Raw genomic sequence first — 21820 nt, 5'->3', positions numbered from 1 at the left:
CACAAACAAAAATGGACACGCGTGACACGGGTGCCGTGAAAGATACGAAGAAATAGAGCAGGTTCCCACGGGGAAGAAGCCCCAGCTTTTCAGGAGCAGAGGCCAAACCCAAGGTAATTACCAGAAAGGGCATCAGAACTGCCCACACTCGCAGCGCAGGGCACGCACGGTGCCCTGGAAGGACGACGTGGGCGGGTGGATTAGAACCAACCGCGGTGGGGTTTGCATCTCGCCCTGGGGGACACAAGGACCCCAAAGGGCCCAGAGAGGAGAGAGAATGAGGAACCGTGCAGGGAAAGGCCTCCAGCCCCGTCCCCAGGAAACCGGGCAGGAGATTCCGGGCGGGAAGCGAGGAGAGGAGAGGAGTCCCTCGGGAAGGCGGACGGCGGGGCTCTCGGCAGGAGAGCGGTCAGGCCACAGAGCGGACCCAGTGCCGCGGACAACGCCCACCCACCCTGTGGGCTGTGGAGCCCTCTCTCTGCAGCAAGCCCTGCATAGCCCGCTTTAGACAACAAGCCTGTGGGGTCGGTACTCCTGACCCCAGCTGAGGAAGCGGGTGAGAGGCTGGATAACACACTCAAGTGTCACAAAGGTAGCACAGGGGACGTGAAATCCACGCTTGTGGTCTCACACTAATCTGTGCGCACAGCAACCACGGCTCAGCTCATATTTTCTCACAAGTACAATGTGTGTAAAAACAGCTGCAGAAATACCAAGCACCACGATAAAAGCTGAACAAGGTGGTCCCTGGATTATCCACCTTCCCCGTCTGTCGTCCACCATCGAAAGATAGTGGAAAGTCAAATCCGTTCAAGAGTCCGGACTTACAACCACAGTTAATGAACTATAGACTACAAAAACGGTTATGTATTATACAACAATGAAATGAAGTATCTTAGGTACACTGACACACAGCATTTAGTTTATAATTTTACAACCTTATTATATGTTTGAGAAAATCATTAGTTCCAATGTTTTTTTCCTGGCTTCTCCTCTGCCCAGGAATCAATGGCTGAGAACAGGCAGACGGCAGCCTCAAGACATTGGTTTCCACAACTGGAAGGTGCAGCCACTGTGGGAAAGAGCATGGAGGTTTCTCAGAAAACTAAAAACATAGCACCAGACAGTCTTGCAATCCCACTCCTGGATGTGTATCCAAAGAAAACAAAACCACAAACTCAGAGAGACACACACACTCCAGTCTTCACTGCAGCACTATTCCCAATAGCCAGGATATGGAAGTAAGCAGAGAGTCCATCAATAGACAAATGGATAAAGATGTCTTGTGTGTGTGTGTGTGTGTGTGTGTGTGTGTGTGTTTATACAGTGGAATATTACTCAGCCTTAAAAAAGAATGAAATAATATCATGTAAAAGAACAAACCTAGACAGCATTATTCTTAGTGAAGTACTGTATGATATCACTTATATGTAGGATCTAAAAAATTATATGAATGAATGTACAAGCAAAACAGAAAGAGACTCATAGACATAGAAAACAAACTAGTGGTTACAAAAGGGGAGAGAGAAGGACGGGGCAGCAAATAAGGGGTATGGGGTTAACAGATGCAAACCACTATGTATAAAATAGACTAGCAATAAGGATGCATCATACAGCACAGGAAAATAAAGCCACTATTTTGTAATAACTTTAAATGGAAATATGAAAATATTGAATCACTATGTTGTACACCTGAAATTTTAATATAATATTGCAGATCATCTATACTTCAATTAATGAACTAATTAAACAATTTTTAAAACCCAGTTGGAAGAACAGGCCAAAAGTGCTCTGACCTCATGGCAGGACTGCAGTAACTTTTGCAGCTTCTTCCCGCAGGAGGTCACTGTTACATCAGTTCCAGAAAAGAGCCTCAATTTGCTGAGAAAAAAAAATTAGCCCTTTTTTTAATCTGTCTACCCAGTCTGGCTGTATTTGCATCAAGGGGTAGAGCAACTGACCAAAACAGCAAAGGTGAAATGCACATCAGATAACGTGAAGAAAATATAAACTGTCCCTAGAAAATTCATCAGAGGTGGTTTTAAACTTAATGTTTAATTTCTGAAAGCTAAACTCCAGTTAAATGGTCTGCAAGTTAAATTCCAGTTAAACGGTCGGACACAACTTAGCGACTAAACAGCAGTGACAAGCGGCCTACAGATAAACCTAGTTGCCTGTTTCCTGTGTCGGGCTAACTGATCCATCCAGATGGAGTATCGTGGTACAGAGCTGCGTAACTCTGGGAGACTGGCCTCACTAACCCTTGGTTTACTCATCTGCAAAACAGAGAGGATAATCACACAGCTTCACGGGAGCACTGTGAGGATTACCTGGGACGAAGGGCTGAGCGCGGTGCCTGGAACGCAGGAAACACAGCACAGATGCTGGTGAGCGTTACTGTCATTCTTAGAGCTGATCGCGGTGGTGCCCACAAGGCCCACTGAGGAGGTGATGCCATCCAAGCATCTCATCCTGAGTTGCCCCCTTCCCCTCCTGCCCTCAATCTTTCTCAGCATTAGGGTCTTTTCCAGTGAGTAGGCTTTTCGCATCAGGTGGCCATGGGTAAAATACAAACATAGCCTTAAGAATGTAGAAACTCGCCTATGTTATCCTATCAACTCAACACGCCCATCCTAGAAGGTTGGGAAGAAACAAAACCTTACTGGTGTCATCATCCATTTTTAAATTTTGAAATAACTAAAGGCCGTTGAGGGTTCTACAAGAAGACTCCATCATGAGCCCCTCTGTGTAAGCATGCTGAGCTGCAGGCTCTGTGAGTGAGCCCTTTAAATAAACGACCCCGTTTCATCAAACTCTGCCTCTTCTTCATTCAGTGGGCGCTTGGAGATCCTTCACGGAGCAAATTAGCATAGAATTCAGGCACAAAGATTTAAGTGAAAACTTCAGCTCTGACACACGTCATCAGATGCATTTTTCTTCCCGCTTCACCAAGCACATTCTCAAGGAAACCTGGCTCTTTAGAAAACAGAAACTAAAGCTTCGAGAGTCTGGAGGGGAACGCGGTCACTAGGACACCCCGGTGCCACGGCCTGATTCTGTGCAGAGGTGCTGGCAGGTCTCACTCATCATGGCCTTGATGTCATTAGTGCGAGTGTCAAAGCAGCAGAAAAGGCAGAAATTTTAGAACAGAAAACAGTTTGCCCATGCAGATCCCCAAAAGAGTCTTAGGGTCCCCCAGGGGGTCCAGGGACCTCGCTGTGAGAACTGCTTGGTTCCAGGACAGACAGAGCTGGTCAGCGTAGACTCCTCACGTGTTCCCCTGGCCTGTTCCAGCCTCGCCTTCTCTGGCCCCTTTGGGAACACCCCCTTCTTAGGGTTGAGGCTGGACGGTCATTGTGTTGAGCATCTTCTGAGCCCTCTCCTGAGAACCCAAGGGGCCTAAGAGCCTCAGCGGAGTCTGGGCCTGCACAGGCTCTGAGAGCTTATACCTCCTGCTGCTGCCTCCCTGCTACCCCCGGCGCCAGAGGGAGCTCCAACCCCTTTTAGATCGGGGAAACATCCTGCAAACCATACACATGCTGGACTCAAATACACCCAGGCTGGACGCAGCCCCAGAACTGACAGGTGCCCTGGGGCAGGCCCCAGGCGGAGCAGCACCTGCCAGGGCCCATTGTCTGCCGGTCAGGTGTCTGCAGTCAACTGCCTGGCCCACCTGCGGGTGCCAACTCCAAGCAGATCAGAGCTGGACTTGGAATTGCACGGCTAAAAGGGGCACCATCATACAGCATCTACAGTGTACAGAAGGGAGAGCCATCTCTCGGGGCCGCAGAAAAAAATACATTTATGAATTAAAATCTTGTCTTCATAATTTCTATACTTAGCCCCACCTTAATTTTGTTCAGATAAGCCCTCTGTTCTGTTCTGTTCAGTCGCTCTGTCATGTCCGACTTTTTGTGACAAGATGGACTGCAGCACACCAGGCTTCCTGGTCCCTCAGCATCTCCTGGAGTTTGCCCAAGTTCATGTCCATTGAGTCGTTGATGCTATCCAACTAATAGGGCCTACATGGGGGCTCACTGATAAGATGGCTCATTATGTTTACCTCGCAAACAATAAAATCACAGTACAGTGATCCTTGAGACTGACCAAATTGCCCAAATGACGTTCTGTTTTCTCACTAATGCCTACCTTCTCAAAGCTGCAAGACCACCAGATTCCAGACCTCTGACTACATGACCATCCCTTCAGAGAATTTTTCACTGGCGGGGTATGAGAAAGACGCCGTCAGGGAGGACACAGGTTCTCCTTAAGGGCCAGTCACCCTCTCGTTTCCCTCTAATACGTGTCCTTCTCTTGCCTGGCTGCCCAGCTTGCCTTTTCTCTCTGCACGCACCGTACACCAACCATCTCATCAGATAAGCCCTAAAAGGGATAAAGAGCACGGCAACAGGAAAGGTGGCATCCGCGTTCACTGCTCACGTTCGGAAGGCAAAGCCTGCAAGCTAAAGGTCCACTGGGTAAACCAGAGGCTGGGCTCACACCCTCACTTCCAGTCTGGTCTCTGCCTCTTTCTAGAACTTCCTGATACCTGGCCACGGACCGGAGCATCGTCCTGCTCGCCACGACCCCAGCCTTGTTGCTCAGACTCCCAGCTCCTAACTTGAGGCCTGGGGGTCGTTCCCAGGGCAGGAGCCTAAAGAACAGGGGAGTCGGGAGAGGTGGCACCAAGGCCAGAGGCCAGGGCCTGGGACGGGTCAGCCACCCTGCAAGACCTCTGCCTGCTGACCCAGGGCCTGCCTCGCGGCTGCTGGCTGCACCCACATGGGAACAGCCAGATGGAACTTGGTAGTGACCTTGCCAAGGGCTGCCCAGCCCTTGTGAAGAAGGCTGCCCTCAGAGAAAGACCTGGAGCCGCTGACCTCCAAGGTTTGTGCTTCCCAGCCCCCTGACCTCCCAACCATCACGGAAATGCCACAGTAACCTGTGCTCCCTGGGACCTCGGGTGGACGAAGCCAGAGCCACGCTCGTGGGGCAGGCCTGGGCTGTGTCTGTTGCTTCTGCACGGCCAGTGGACTAACCAGCCAGTGTTTCTCCGTGACCAAAGTTGTAACTGAGGGTGCAAGTCACCCACACACAGCTGAAAATTCCGGGGGTCTATCACCTTGCAGAGGGCCCTGGGGTGACAGGAGGCAGAGGATTGTGCCCCCACCTCATCCTCTGAGGCCCTCCTACCTGGCGATGCAGGCCCTTCTCCCCACCCCCCGTCCCTGAGTCCATCCCTAGGACAACCCCAGCACCTGCACATGCGTGCCCACCTTGGCCCCACCTTCTGCTGGGACCTCAGTGAGGGGCACCAGCTGAACTTGACCTGTCAGGGTTTCCTACGCATCTGCATCTCCACCACTGTCTGCTTATCACTCCCTGTCTTTGTTATCATTGCTACGCTTTGAGCAGAAACTTCAAAATAAAGCCCAAAGTGCCCAATGGCCCAGGCAGAAGACTTGGACACAGTACCCTGAGGCCAATGTCCAATGGTGACATGGAGTCACCTCTTTACTAGAAGCTTGGGGTGATTTGGGGGATGTCAACTAAGAAACCATTTTTAAAATTTATTTATGTGTGTTGTTGTGTATTTGAAAATCTAGAATAAGCACATCGAAACCATGATTCCACTCTATTCTTGCTTTTGCTAAATATTTTTAATGACTTGATATGTGAAAATATTATACTAACTAATAGGAGTAAAAGTAATATGTAGATGTAGCAAAAATCATGAAGGGAGTGTGAGAGAAATTGGTCTGGGAAACCCCGATAGACAAATGTGCTTATTACAGTTGTGACGTCTTAGATAAGTGGATCAGGACACAGTTTTGTCAATTGTATCTAGAAATTTCATTATCAATATGCTAATCATTTTCTAACTTAGGAACACAGGCTTGATTTGCAATGTTTGTATATTTTACTACTTTGATTTAACTTTTAGAGAGAGAAAATAAGACTTTTTTTCATATCACACCAAATGACATAAAACCATCACAGTTTTAATTATTCTGAGAAACCAAAATGACACAGACATAAACTGGGACTCTCAGAATCTCATATGAGTAGAGATCTGCTCCCAGGGTGTTGGGGGACCTTTCCATTGTTTTATGTCTTTAGTGAAGACTGACATCCAGACAGTATTCTCTGACACCCTGAAAAGGGAGTTCCTAAAACTGCTCTTGTAGACACTTTTAAGACAAGAGGTCGCCTACATTTCCAAATAACCATTCACCATGGAAAAGAGAAGAGAGTATATTGTAAAATCTGATTTAAGAGACATTTTCTTTACCGTTAGAAAGTTATAACAACGTTTTATAAACACACCAGAGCACCCCTAATGAGCTCAGCTCCCTGCCGGCCCCTCCTTCGGGACACACCTGGGGACCACCTCTCAGAGCCAGGGGAGAGGCCGTTCTTTACCACGCGTCCCCCATAGACAGAAATCTATATGCAGGGATAGGCACATATCTGCCAACTCCCCCAGAGGCGTGTGTGCAACAGCCAAAGATTCAGGCTTGGGCAGCAGTGACAGAAATACTCATCATGTCAGCTCCTCGGAGACGCGCAGGGCCACTGCGGAGACCTGGCTCCTCGAGTTCTGGCTCCTCGAGTTCTGGGTCCCCTGAGCACCACTCAGACGCAGGGCTGGCGGTTTCTTGTTGAATAAGACAGAAATCTACATGCAGGCATAGACACATGTCAGCCAACTCCCCCGGAGAAATTTTTAACCATAAATGTATGCATTTTCAATGGGGGCCAAATCCAAAGAGGCAAAAATTAATTCTTTCGGAGGGGTGAAAAAAATCTTACTGTTTTCATGCACAAAGCACAGAACCACCTGCAATACACACACAGGTACAGCGTGCATCTGGGACAGTCCCGTCCCCAGGCAAGGGCTTGGCTAAGCAGAAAAAAGCCAGAAGTCCCTGCAGTGGGGGAGATGGAGATAAGCAGCTCTGCTGACAACCACTTCCTGTAGGAAAAGCAACTCAGAACACCTCCTGGATTATTTGCTAAACTGCCTCTATCGTCTTAAAAATAATTCACTCTATGCTAATTGATGAAAGAATTAAATATGTAGAAAGAACTGATTTCCCAGATACAAGACACTCTCTCTTGGGAAGCGCTAAAATCTTTAGAATCTGAATTCTTTCTCTTTCTTCAAAATTCTCCTGTTTTCCTGACTGAATCCCATTCCTAGAGTAGCTGTGGCATCCCAGGAAAGGCACTGAGGGGCAGCGGTTCCAAGGAAAAGGTACAGAGGCCATCTGTGCTTGGGAGCGCGCTCAGAAGAGGTGGCCACTCTTCTGCAGACACTTCTTAACGAGGGGAAAGGCCGTTGTGCTTTGGTGCCATTTTATTTCCCTCAGTTACATAAGAAGCAGGAGAAGAGGAGATGCTGACGTTATTTTTAGCTCTCACAGACAAAAATAGAGCACCAGCTTTCACACACGTCAGGAGTGACTGCCGCCAGGTTCCCCGAAAGTTGGTGGAGAGTTGGAGATGTTGACAAGGGCTGCCTACCTCTCCTGATCCCAGCCCCGCAGGGTGGCCGTCCCGGGGGAGGACGAGGCAGGACACGCGTTCCGCCTGCCGGCGCGAGCCCGCTCCCCGGCCAGAAACACTCAGCTAGGACAGCAACCACGTTACTACCTGGGTGTCCTCAAGAGCAGGCGCCTGTCGGTGACCTCCCCGGGTCATCACGGACCGGAGCACACGCCAGAGGACGGGAGAGGACAGCAGGCACAGGCTGCCTGCGAGCCAGACGCCCTTTCTTCCAAGCGACAAGTGCATCCTGGCCTTCCCGCCCTGGCCCGGCGCGAGCACGTTTCCAGGCAGAGCTCTGCTCGCGGAGGGGTCTGCGGGACCCCGCGGTGACGGCTCCAGTTACACCATCAACGGCTAATCTGCCTCTTTAAAAGGAAAAATATGATGGCCCGGGTGACAGATCGGAAACAGGTGCAGGGGCAGAGGGAGACCGGCTGGCGACAAGTGACACCACAGAGAACGCGCTTGTCTCCCAGTCAAGGACGATTAGCACCAGGGAACCAGGGCCACCGCCAGGGAGCTCTCTCCTGTCCACGCGGGCACGGAGCATGGGGCGGGCGAGAGGGGGACGCGTGGCTTTAAACACCGCAAACCCTCCACCCGCAGCTACGTTATTTTGAGATCTAAGTTATAATCACAGTGACCACCGCTGATGCTACAATTTCACCGCAATGAGGCAGGAAGGGCCACCTGCTATTAAATGCGCCAACTGCCTTCGCAACAGGGAGACCCGAGCTTTCTCCCAACCCACTCTCGCCTACTCACATCCTGATAATAGACAGTTTGTTCTGTTTGGTCTTTGGAGCATTTGTACCCAGTGGTTCAACATTCCAGGAGCTGTGACCCCCACCCCCGCGTGGTCCCTTCCTCCCCGTGGACCATACCCGTTTGCAGGGGCGGGGGCTGAGGACCAGAGGACAGGAGGTGAGCACAGATAAGCCTGGGGAGAAAAAACACGGGTGCATAGAGCCGGTGGGGCGGCAGAGCGAGCAGAAAGAACCACAGGGGAAAACGCACTCAGGTTGCTGAGAACAGGAGCTCCCTGGTCTTCCATTAGGCAAACAGAATGTGTGTGTGTGTGCGCACGTGTGCGTGTTTGTGTGTATCAGACAGCAAGTCAAATCCGAGGGAAATACAGCATGATGGTTAACAGAGAACTAACAAAAGAGGAAAACCTGGATTTGATTGTGTAAAAGGAATGCTAATTATAGTTATGAGAGTCGTTATCACTCTGAGTTAATGACACACACAGTAGCTATTAAACCATCACTCACATGTGCCACATTCATTATTTAAGTTTCACTTTGTTGCAACACCATATTGTGTGGCTTTCCATCTGGTTTATTGTAGTGTGTCTGCTCTGGGCTAAGTCGCTTCAGTTGTGTCCGGCTCTGTGACCCCATGGATTGTAGCCCTCCAGGCTCCTCTGTCCATGGGATTCTCCAGGCAAGAGTACAGGAGTGGGTTCAGGGACCCACTCCAGAGCTGTGCCCTCCTCCAGGGACTCTTCCCGACCAGGGATTGAACCCGCATCTCTTAATGTCTTCTGCATTGGCAGGCAGGTTCTTCACCACTAGTGCCACCTGGGAAGCCCAGTGTATCTGTTACAAGCTTCTAAAATCCTACACTATTTAGGTGATTTTGAACACTCTGTAGATATAAGAGACTATAAGAAAAGTCTTTCAAGTCAAAAAATAAGTCAGAGGAACAGAAGAAGGAGAGGCAAAAAATAAAGCCAGAAGAGGAAAATGACTGAAACAGAAAAACCTGGTTAAGAGCAGGAGAAGAAGAATCTGAGCTACACTGAACTATGTTGATAGATGTAAGTTGTGGAACGCACAGACAATTTGTTCTTGTTAGGAGAGAAAAGACTCTTCTAGAAGGAACTTGCGCTTCAGGCCTTCCGAGCAGTTTGCGTGTCAGCAGAGCGTGTCCGCAGAGCGTCTTCGATGCAGAGTCAGTTCTCCTCAGGGCAGTGCAGGGAGCGTCTCTGCTATGATTAGCTGCGCTCCTTCTTCTCAAAGACAGAAGGGCTGAAGAGGCAGGAGAGGTGGACAGAGTCATGGCGGGCATGTGTTCATGGTCCCTGGAGAGAAAGGCCTGGGATTGGGAAGATTTCCCGTGGCCCCAGCAGGAGATGGAGACGTGTCAGTCCAGCTCCGTCTGCATTCCTGATGACATCCGAGCCGCTGGAAGGCCCTCTCCGCCCAGCCCTGCCAAGGCCTGCTGGCCGCCCGGGCACCCACTCACCAGGCCAGTGAGGGCCTCCAGGGCTGTGGCCTCGGCAGACACAGAAAGGGGAGGAGCTCTGTGCCTCCCACCCTGGGCCCGTCCGTCCTCCGCAGGGCGAGAGAGAGCCGGGGAAATTTACTGCCGACACCTCTGGGCCCTGAGCCACTCAGCAAGAAACTGAATGGGGCACGCGGCAGTTCCTCCCCACCTTCCGCGCGGCCGTGAGAGCCGGGCACCAGCGCCACCCGACAGCAGACCCGTCGTATAGGACCTGCTCTTAGGACCTCAGGATCAGCATCCTCAGGCGTTCCCTCAGAGGTATCCTAAAGTGTTTCACTTCCCAGTCACTTGATTTCTCTGGAGCAGATCATCACCAAAACAGCTCTTCCTGAAAATCTTCGTGTTTCCACCTAGCACCATCTTGCCTACTTACTAAACTTGTATCACAGAACTTGGTGAAAAACCGTCCTGGAAACCCAATCAAACTCATGGAAACTATTACAAATCACTGATTATTTCAAAGTTAGCCTATAAGAATACTTCGTCTCCCCCATTCCACAGAAATTAATGAACAGAAAATGAAACCCTTCTGATTATTCATTTGCATTGCAAGCAGACCAACTGAGGAAGTCCTCGGATCTGACTTCAGTTTTGCCGAGGAAGTTTCTTCTTAGTGTGTGCTGGACAAGACGTTAGCTCACAGGGGACGGGAGGTCTCCAAACACCATGCTTCAGCCTGACTCGTTCCCTCTATCCAGCACGGTTTATCTCCCTGCACTCACAGTGAAAAGGCTCCTCCGCCTTTTATAACTAATAGGTGCGTTCCACTGCTGTATCTTAGAAATGCCCTTCCTACCTGGACAGGGTTTTTCGGAACAGAAGCTGGACGAAGAGGAAAGTGAAAGTGAAAGTAAAGTCGCACAGTCGTGTCCGACTCTTTGTGACCCCTTGGCCTGCAGCCTCCCAGGCTCCTCTGTCCATGGGATTCTCCAGGCAAGAACACTGGAGTGGGTTGCCATGCCCTCCGCCAGGGGATCTTCCCAACCCAGGGATGGAACCCGGGTCTCCCACATTGCAGGCAGACGCTTTACTGTCTGAGCTCCCAGGGAAGGACAAAGAGGGATGTTTCCCAAGCTCGCTCTGATTATTAGAAATAATGATCTCTGGCCCTCCAGGGGAACACGGGGGCACTTAATCAGACCTGTTCGTTCTGCAAACGTCTTGGTGCCTGTTTGGTACTGTGAGCAGGAGAGAAGGCGAGGTGGGCGACATGAGGTCCCGACCTTGAGGAGGGCGTCCGGGGCAGGGTGACAAGTTCAAACAACCGCAGGTGAGGCCCCCTCTGGGCGGGAGGGAGGGGGAGGGGACCCAGGGGGCCGAGTAGGGGACAGAGCCCGCCGGTCCACACCCCCTGGACACCCCTCACCGTGACGGAGCCGGTGCTGGGTGCTTGGCATGCATGCGTGTCAAGCAGCCCCGGTCCACCGCTCCGAGCCGCAGCCCCCGCGCTCGGTGAGTGACCTCCCGAAGAGCCGGCTGCCAGGACGGGGCCTGCTGCCGGCAAGAGCCTGTCCCCGACCCCAGCGGCCACTGTCGACAGCCCTGACCCCTGCTCCACGGGGACTGCGGGGTCCTGAGGGAACTAGAAACTTGTGCAGAGCAGCTGTGGGCCTCCCGTGCTTCTCCAGATTTCATGTCCAAACCATCCCACCTAAGAAACTGCGCTTCCACACGACCCCGTGACCTCTAAGCCGGCCGAGACCGTGGTGGGGGCAGGGAGAGCTGCACTTTCAAAGGCCTCCCAGCGGCGACAGCACCCACCTGGATGCAGACCTCTGGGGAGGCGACCGCACCCACCTGGATGCAGACCTCTGGGGAACGAAGCGGGGCTTTGCCGGTTCATAGAGCTTCCTTAATTCTACACAAGGGATGACCACACAGACTCTGAAAACCGTCTGACAGGTGGGGACAGGCGTTGCTTCGTGGGAGAAAACGTCAGGCAGGGCTGAGACCTAACCCCCAAGGTACCTGGCTCTCTCCAGATCTGGAATCTTGTTCACCAGCACTGCCTTCCAGAAAACACTTCTCCACCTCCTCCACGCACTGGAAAAGGGCCATCGTCTCCAGCTGCTCGCCGCGGTGACGCGCGTGGATTCCTTCCAGCCTCTTCACTGTTAGCATCTTGGTGGTGAGTCCGAGGAAGTTCGTGTCTGGGGCGTGGTCTCTGTGCCCCTCGGTCTCTGGTTTGTAAACGAGGACACAGTCGTGACTCTTCTCTCCGCTGCAAGGGGGAGAGACAGCGCTCCCATCACCGAGACACACGTTTGACTCTTCGGGAAAAGGAACAGTGGCAAGTTTGAGGTTGCTTCTATTTAAACGAGAGAAAGGGCCCCAAATGAGGAAGAGAAATGCAAATATTAACCTTGAGTTCCACACGTTGGAACTTTGAAAGGAAAGAGTTTTCTCTCCCTTCTTTTTCCTACAAAAGCAAATACAAGCAACCTTGAGTGTCACGGGGCCGCTGACGGCCCCCTCACTGCCTCAGAGAAGATCTACGCTAAGCGGCCGGTTTAAGGAGACAGTTTCTGTGGGGTTAACTGGCTTGCTGGCCTTGCCCCTGCAGCCCCAGTGGGAAGGGCGTGCTGTGTGAGGAAGGGGCCCCCGGGGCTCCCCCGGGAATTCTGCCCCCTCGGGGGAGTGGTTTCACCAAATGCGCCATTTGCAGAGCCTTTCGCTGCCTATGTCTTAAAGTGTTTATTTTAAAAAGAGTTTGGCTTCCTAACAGTCCTCTCACATAGATGAGATTTCTCTGCGTCATTATCAGACACCTTTCTCTGCGTCATTATCAGCTGAGCACCGAAGATTTCACACCCTAGATACACTTTCCTTACAAATGAAGTAATAGGCTCATTGCTGCTCTGATACGAAAGCCCACACGGGTGTCTGTATCCATGCATCTTCTGACCATTTCGGGGAGGCTGATGTGAACTTGTGGCTGGTTCCTTCCGGAGGCCCCCTATTGGAGATTTTCTGGAAATTGCTTCTTCCAGCTTTTTCTCAATTTGAAATCATCTGTAATTATCCCTACAAAACTTCATCTTTCATTTCCCCAACTCCTCTAGTATAATAAAATGATACCTTGAATTCTAAATTATTTAAAATCCAATGCTCTACACAATTCTACTGAACCGTAGGAAGACCATAAACTTATTCACACTAAAATGTGAACAGAAGCAACTAGAGCCCTGTGAAATATACTACAGACCATCATTATTGTTCTTACAAGTTGCCCTGAAAAAATCTGTTATTATAATAAGGATTTCACGGCTACGTCTAAGACAAACTATAACTAAAATCTAATACATCATTGTAGAAGGTACTCAAGTTGGCTCAGGAAGCCACATAAGAATTAACACATTAAAACTAAAGCTTGGGTCCAAGATAAAAATTTTGCAGAGAACTATTAAACATTAAGCTCTGCCTGGAGTTTGATAAAACTTGCCATGTAAGACTACATAGAAAGAAAGAAAGAAAACAGAGTGATTACCATTTAAAAGAGGACATGCTGGGGTCCAGACCACTCCAAGTGTAGGGCACAAGTTCCAGCAAGTAAAGGGGGGTTTGCAGAGTTCAGAACGACTACTCAACTCCCTGGTAAAGGTCTTGCCTTGCAGAGTAAGTCTTCTGAAAAGACAAGTGTCCACTCCGGGAGGAAGTAGCCTCTCTCTCAAATGCCGCTTTGAGCCCCTGTTTAAACTCAGATGGTGCTTGATCTCATGTTGCTCAGCTGTTGCCTTCTTAGTCAGATGGGGAAGAATATTAATTTTAGACACCGGGCTTTTCAAAGCCGATGGCTCCATTTCAGAGGTCAGGTAAGGAAAGGACGCACCACAACAGTGGATGAAATATCACCTTCACCTTCTTGTCGCGTCACGGTGGTAGCAGCCTCAGGACGACAAAACTGCGTTTGTCTTTGACATCACACGCCCCGCTCTGCCGCCCTTTTCAGTCTTGGTATTTCGGACACACTCCCAGGTGGGGGGTTCAAGCGTGGGAAGCCCACCTTTTTTGCCCACCTTACACTTTGAACACATCCCACTACAATAGGAGAGAGCTTCTGCCAGCAAAAGCACTGGACAGTTTTAAGGTTCTCAGTGCTTAAGATTATTTGTAACATCTCCAGCTATTTACAGCTCCGGGGAAAGTTCAAAGGCACAGGCGTGTGGGGGAGTTACAAAGAACAGGAGTGAGGTTTCATAAACTCTCCCTGCAAACGACACTCTGCCTCCCCCTGTCTTCCACCCCAGGCCAAGAAAAGAGAATCCTGTGCCAACAAACCACCTGCCTGATCCCAACAGCAGGGGATTCCTAGACTTACTGAAGTTGCTAAAACCTTGATTCCCCAGAAAATAGAACTGATACAGATGATCCTACAGTTCTTTCATCTTCATCTTTCAGAGCCTTTGCCGACCCCCTCTCTCCACCCCAATCCGTCTCTAGTGACCTCTTGCTTTTCAAAGATTAAAGTTCTTATCTTTAATTCGGATCAGTGTTTTCCATATTAAATAAGAATACATTTTCATTTTGAGTAGAATATAAAGAATTATAGTAAAATCTTTTAAAAAGCCAAACTTTGGATATTTTTCTAGGACCAGAGAACTTCGCTCTTCAGGCAGAGTAACTTCACAATATTATGTGTTTGTGAAAGATAGATTACGTGACAAAATTGTCATGAAAAGACTGAACTAATTTGAGGTTATCGATTTCCTTGGAGTAATTAAACTGTGAAGTACGGATACGGTGACAAATCCCCACACCCAGAGAAAGCCAGGTGAGTGGCCTTCGGCTAACTTGATGGCATACTCTCCCTGGTGGCTCAGACGGTAAAGAATCTGTCTGCGGTGCAGGAGACCTAGGTTTGATCCCTGGGTCGGGAAGATCCCCTGGAGGAGGGCATGGCAGCCCACTCCAATATTCTTGCCCTGGAGATCCCATGGACAGAACAGCCTGACGGGCTGCAAAGAGTTGAACATGACTTAGTGACTAAACAACAACACAAACAAATACCTTATTCAGGCTTTATGAGCTCCTCCCTAGTCTCCCTTCCCCACACTGGAATCGCATCCAGGACTTCATACTCATTTAGATCCGCGGGGATTTATGACGGATTGGATGTGAGGAGTGAAAGGAGGGCGGAAGGCAAGGACGGCTCTCCGCGTTTCTTCCTGAGCGTGTGGAGGAGGGAGCTGACGTTGGCTGTGATGGAGAAGTAACGTCGGGGGGAAGTCAGGACCTGCGTGTTTGGCAGGTCTGTTAGATACCTGGGTTGAACAGGTCGTGAGACAGAAACCTGGACTTCAGGGGCAAGGTCCCGGTCGCAGACATGAAGTCATCACAGGCGGACAGTTTCATGCACAATATGTACTCGATACACATCTGTTGATTGATCGCTAGCGAGAAGGTTTCTAACTGTGCCTAACTGTCCTGAAGGAAAAGTCAGCTAAAAGCACTACTATCATACTACTTCTCTTTCAAGATTAGATGACAGTGCTGCGGTTCTGCCATGTCACATGGCCTCCAGCTGCTGGGGGCACCGAGCACAAGCAGCCTGGTAGGGTCCTGACCACCAGGAAAACCAGGTATTGCAGGCATCCCCACTGTGGCCTCTCCACCTCACCGCAGCGAAGTCCACACCATAGGATAACCTAATGTCTCTAAAGACGCTGTTACTAGCGGAAAACTTCACAGTAGAGGTAGAAACAGCTCCAGACATTTTCCCTGGATTGCCCTCTTATTTTGGAGCTACAAATCTTTTATAAAAATACTAATCTTAGGTAAGGAATCCTCCTGCAATGCGGGAGATCCGGGTTCAATCCCTGGGTCGGGAAGATCCCCTGGAGAAGGAAATGGAAACCCACTCCAGTATCCTTGCCTGGAGAATTCCATGGACAGAGGAGCCTGGAGGCTAAGTCCATGGGGTCGCAAAGAGTTGGACATGACTGAGCAACTAACACTTTCACTTTCTTCAACCTTAGAAAACGTCATTCCACAGAGCCATAGAAATTGCGATTGCTTTCAATGCACATTGACCAGCAAGAGAGTGTCCTGTCATAGGAGCGGGTGAGGCAGGCCTCGCCAGGGACTCTGTGTCCTATCTGGTGTACAGACAGCTTGGACCACGCTAACAGCTTCTGCATTAGCAGAACAGCAAGGCTCCTGCATATCGACACACAGGAGTGCAGCCATCTTCACAAATACCAAAATGCAAAGAAAGGCCCCCTGCTATCTACACAGCTATTAAATTTTCCTTTCAAAAAGCATCATTGACTATGATCCACGAAAGCAAACACTGATACACTGTACTCACCAAAATTCAAAATTTGCTCCTCAAAAGACACCACTGGAAAATGGAAAAACAAGCTCAGGACTTGGAGAGGATACTGTGAAACCACATATTGATAAAAGACTCATATCCTGACACAGACTCTTACAAATCGGCAATATGAAAGACAACCCAGTTCTAAAGACGGACAAGAGATTTGAAGGACATCTTATAAAAGAAAATATATAATAGTTAATACGCACACCAAATGCTCAAATATCTGTCATTAGAGGGATGCAATTAAAATCACAAGGAAATAACATTTCATACCCACTAGTAGAGCTATAATAAAAAGACAGATGAAGGAAAATGTTGGTGAGGATGTGGAATAACTGGAACCCTCAACATACATGTTGGAGGAAACGTAAAATGATGCAGGTATCTTGGGAAATAGGTTGGCAGTTTGTTAAAGTTATTCTCCACCCAAGAGAAATGAAAATACATGAACACACAAACCCTTGCATGCAAATGTTCAGCAGTTATTCACAATAGCCAAAAACTAGAAACAATCCACTGTCCCGCACTGGATTCAGTGAATGGAGAAAAGTACTTGATATATCTATTCAAATGGAATACTACTCAACAGTAGAAGTGAATGAAGCACTAATCCTGGCTACAACCTGGATAAACAAAAACACTGTGCTTAGTGAAGAGTCAGAAAGAAAGACTTTATATTGTAACTTTCCATTTGTATGAAACATCCAGAAAAGGCAAATCTGTAGACACAGGAAGTAGATTCGAGCTGCCTCAGGCTGAGAGTAGGGACAAGGATGAACTGTAAGCAAAATCTTACGGGGGAGATGGAAATGTTCAAAAAACATTTTGAACAATTCAGTGAGCTTCCTAACACTTAGTTCAGTTGTCCACTGATGATGGGTGAATTTTAGGGTGTGCGAATTATAGTTCAAAAAAGTAATAAAGAAAGTAGAAAGCCCAATAATATAAATAATGAAAGGGAAACTCGTTAAGAGAAAAAAAAAAAGCACCACTCAACAGTTGGTGGCCGGCTGTTCCGGGTGACCTAGACTGGACCCGAGGAGTCGAGGAGTCGTAAATCATATCCTGCACTCGCCAGGTCACCTGGGGCCAGAGAAAGGAAGAGCGAAGGGTGAGTGGGAGCGAGCTAAGATCTAAGATCGCACTCTTCTCTCCTGGAAGGAATATCGCATGGTGTAGGATTTCTAATTAGTAGAAAATTAATGGAAATTTAAAGCTAATTTGTATCTCTTACTTTCTGCTTGTGGAGAGGACACTTAGCCAGGAGGACAGCGATGTTATGGAACATTCAGACTTGTTTACAACCCAGCTGATATTAGACCCTTAAAATGTCCAGGTGACAGTGAGTAAGAAGCTAAATTTCATGTAATAAAAAATGAAAATAGGAGGATTGAAAAAAACTACATGAAAATACATCTAGGGCCCTTTAAAAATTAGTCTCCTCAGAAATACCAAATAATGTTTCAGCTCATTACTTCTATAAAGATTGCACAATTCGTTCACATAATTATATCCTTTTTTACTTTCTCGTAAAACGTAAGCATAAGTCATGGAGTTAATCTACTGCTTAGAAAGCATATATGGTATTCAATAGGAGCAAAGTACATGGTATAATATTATTCTTAAATTCAGAAATACATTTCTGAAGCTCATACCACTTTTGTATAATTTTCGCTAGTTATGTTTTGTTTCTTTTTCAGAACTTGAAACCTACAAAGGATTTGCATGAATCAGTTCAGTTCAGTTCAGTTCAGTCGCTCAGTCGTGTCTCACTCTTTGCAACCCCATAAATCGCAGCACGCCAGGCCTCCCTGTCCATCACCAACTCCCAGAGTCTACCCAAACCCATGCCCATTGAGTAGGTGATGCCATCCGGCCATCTCATCCTCTGTCGACCCCTTCTCCTCCCGCCCCTAATCCTTCCCAGCATCAGGGTCTTTTCCAGTGAGTCAACTCTTCCCATCAGGTGGCCAAAGTATTGGAGTTTCAGCTTCAACATCAGTCCTTCCAATGAACACCCAGGACTGATCTCCTTTGGGATGGACTGGTTGGATCTTCTTGCAGTCCAAGGGACTCTCAAGAGTCTTCTCCAACACCACAGTTCAAAAGCATCAATTCTACGGCGCTCAGCTTTCTTCACAGTCCAACTCTCACATCCATACATGACTACTGGAAAAACCATAGCCTTGACTAGACAGACCTTTGTTGGCAAAGTAATGGCTCTGCTTTTTAATATGCTGTCAAGGTTGGTCATAACTTTCCTTCCAAGGAGTAAGCGTCTTTTAATTTCATGGCTGCAATCACCATCTGCAGTGATTTTGGAGCCCCCAAAAATAAAGTCTGGGGAAACAGTTTCCACTGTTTCCCCATCTATCTGCCATGAAGTGATGGGACCAGATGCCATGACCTTAGTTTTCTGAATGTTGAGCTTTAAGCCAACTTTTTCACTCTCCTCTTTCACTTTCATCAAGAAGCTTTTTAGTTCTTCTTCACTTTCTGCCATAATGGTGGTGTCATCTGCATATCTGAGGTTATTGATATTTCTCCCAGCAATCTTGATTCCAGCTTGTGCTTCTTCCAGCCCAGCGTTTCTCATGATGTATTCTGCATAGAAGTTAAATAAGCAGGGTGACAATATACGGCCTCGACGTACTCCTTTCCCTATTGGGAACCAGTCTGTTGTTCATGTCCAGTTCTAACTGTTGCTTCCTGACCTGCATACAGGTTTCTCAAGAGGCAGGTCAGGTGGTCTGGTATTTCCATCTCTTTCAGAATTTTTCACCATTTCTTGTGATCCCCCCAGTCAAAGGCTTTGGCATAGTCAATAAAGCAGAAATAGATGTTTTTCTGGAACTCTCTTGCTTTTTCGATGATCCAGTGGATGTTGGCAATTTGATCTCTGGTTCCTCTGCCTTTTCTAAAACCAGCTTGAACATCTGGAAGTTCACGGTTCACGTATTGCTAAAGCCTGGCTCAGAGAATTTTAAGCATTACTTTACTAGCGTGTGAGAAGAGTGCAATTGTGTGGTAGTTTGAGCATTCTTTGGCATTGCCTTTCTTTGGGATTGGAATGAAACCTGACCTTCTCCAGTCCTGTGGCCACTGCTGAGTTTTCCAAATTTGCTGGCATATTGAGTGCAGCACTTTCACAGCATCATCTTTCAGGATTTGAAATAGCTCAACTGGAATTCCATCACTTGCATGAATAGTACAATGAATATCCATACACCCTGCACGTAGATTCACCAAGTGTTTATATTTTCAATGTTTGTTGTCTCTCTCTTTTCTGAGTTACAGACCTCATGAACCGTTACCCCGAAATACATTATCATATGTCTCCTGATATCAGAGACAGGATCCAACCAAAAATCACACAGCACATTTTGTTGACATGTCTTTTCAGTCTCCTTTTTATCTATTCAGAGAACAAAAACAAAGTTTTTTTTTAACCATTAATGACATTGATATTTTTTATATTTTTGACTCTAGACCAGTTTCTTCATAAAATGTCTCTCAATTCGAATTGCTGAATTTTTCCTCATAGTCTGAACCAGGTAAACCACTGGGCATGAAAACCACATCAGTGATGGTACATCTTTTTCAGAACGTCTCAACAGGTGGTACATGATGAAAACTGTGCTGTGATTAACCATATAATTTGGTGATCTGATACAGGAGGCATCTGCTAGATTTCTTCATAATAAAATTATCCTTTTCCCTTTGCAATTAATAAGTACTTGTGAGATTTTATGGGTATCCCAGTCCACAACAATCTATCACTCTATGACTTGAGTATCCTTTCTTGCATGAATCAGCTATCACCCCAGTGACTGTTCAGTGATTTCCCAATCCTATCATTTTCTACACTTGTTAATTGATATTCTTCTATTAAGAAGTTTTCCATCCACATCCTGATACCCTCCCTTTCAGTATCATTTCTGAACATAAAACACATTCCCATGTTGTTCATTCTGATGCTCAAATTGTCCCGGATTTGGTCAAAATACTTCTGACATGTCCCTTCTGTCTTGGGGGGCGCTTCCTGACTTTCTAGCGTAAAGAGATGCTAAAGCCCACCATGTACTTCTCCTGCTCTTCTAGAATCTACCATTCCTCAGAGAAGCCCTGGTTCTTTTCAGGAAAGAATGGCATTTAGATACCAAGACCCAGGCAACAGGTGTTCTTTGTTACTGAGCTGTCCAGTCCTTTTCAGTGGACGGAGCTGGAAGTATAATTTTCTTAAGCTGTGAGTTCATCCTTATAGTTCTCTAATTCCAACCCAACACCATAGGATTCTCTCTTCCTCGTCCCCCATTCCACACACACATCTCCCTCCCGTTAATTCTTTAAGCCTAAGAATGAAAGAACAAAATAAAATGCTTGCTGAGAGGTAACATTTACGCTTCTGTTGAGACTGTTCTAAACAACTGGGAAAAGTGAGAGTACTCAGGTCCAAACGTTCTACAGCATGAATCATCATTTTTTCCAGCTGGAATTTGAGGAAGGGTATATTTATGTTTCCATTCTTGAGGATGCTTTTCTACCTTCTAAATTAGAAGTGAATTTTAAGAGCTAGAAGGAGCTTATGACAGGAACGAGGCATGAAATTACAGAAGTGCAAAGCCCAAGCCGTGTTCTTCTGACCAAATGTTGGCCTGCTTTTCCCAAGAGGGTAAGGTTGAGGAGAGAAATTTTCCATGGGGAAACACTGCGGCAGAGAGGGTAACGGTGGCTGAAGGGAGGCCAGGTGAAAACGCCCCATACTCTCAGGGGCGTGTTATTTCTTGTCAAGGGTGAAAGTTGCATCTTTAGGTAGAAAATAAATCTGGCTACTATGTAATGGTTCATAATAGGTTTTTAGGTTTTATCCCATATATTCAAAAGTATTGACGTTTCTTGGTGCAAAAGGACCGTGGCAGCTGGTAAAATGGTAAAAGGGCGTTACAAGTCCCAGCTGTTACACGGGAACCACTTTGAATGTACAGGAAGTCCGGGAAGGGGCGGAGCAGCAGTCGCCTCCACTTCTGGCTGGAATGGAAATCGCTCTCATCTTTGGGGAAGACAGTTCTGCCATGCTCTGTGACCCCACAGGTGCATTTCTAAGACTTTTGCCCCAAAGGAAATAGAATTGCAAAATAATATCTTTGAAGTTATCGATGATGACATTATTTATTATATTTAAAACATTAAGATAGAACATAAGTACAAGCTGGTTGAATAGTTGTGGTCCTTCCATAAGAAAGAACATATATTTATATTAAGTCACACGTAGAAGAATATTTAACAATGCCAGAAAAAAATGAGTGTGATAGTTAGGGGCAGTGGTTGTGGGGGTGGATTTGCCTCCTGTTCGCCATCACCAGGAGGTACTGCCCTCTGGGTGCCAATCATGAAGAGCGAGGGAGGTCTATTAGGCCTCTCTGCTTGAGGGTGAGCCCTCAGCTCCAGTAGACCCTGGGCTCATGACAGAATTGGCAGAATTGGTAAAACTGCTCGGGGCAGAAGGACCTCTTGTGCTCAGGTCCTTCTGCCCTGTTTGGATTTGCATTTCCCTCAGATTGTTCCCAGATAGTTCCTATTTTCATGCTTCCCTGATGGCTCAGTGGTCAAGAATCCACCTGCCAATGCAGGAGACGTGGGTTCGACCCCTGGGTCAGG

The 21820-nt window shown here is 47.7% G+C and overlaps 1 protein-coding gene across 42 annotated transcripts in view; it reads right to left on the bottom strand.

Annotated features, from left to right (window-relative positions):
* MYLK4 (myosin light chain kinase family member 4) overlaps window positions 1-13512 on the bottom strand; it is a 68966-nt gene extending 55454 nt beyond the window's left edge. For 16 of the 42 annotated variants that reach the window (XM_081523377.1, XM_081523370.1, XM_081523379.1 and 13 more), the window contains exons 1-2: window positions 13331-13512; window positions 11812-12151 (exon numbers count right to left, since the gene is read on the bottom strand). In XM_081523377.1, the coding sequence (XP_081379503.1) occupies window positions 11812-11964 (153 nt within the window). In that variant the 5' untranslated portion in view covers window positions 11965-12151; window positions 13331-13512. Of the gene's footprint in view, window positions 1-7656; window positions 8295-11811; window positions 12152-13330 lie in introns of those variants that run through there. The other 26 variants (XM_081523386.1, XM_081523376.1, XM_081523387.1 and 23 more) reach the window with 4 other exon arrangements.
* Window positions 13513-21820: the final 8308 nt, after the last annotated feature.

Source organism: Giraffa tippelskirchi, chromosome 8 (genome assembly GCF_054371585.1).
Source record: "Giraffa tippelskirchi isolate mGirTip1 chromosome 8, T2T-mGirTip1v1.2.pri, whole genome shotgun sequence".
Taxonomy (NCBI): domain Eukaryota; kingdom Metazoa; phylum Chordata; class Mammalia; order Artiodactyla; family Giraffidae; genus Giraffa; species Giraffa tippelskirchi.
This window is presented reverse-complemented; position numbering and strand designations above follow the sequence as displayed.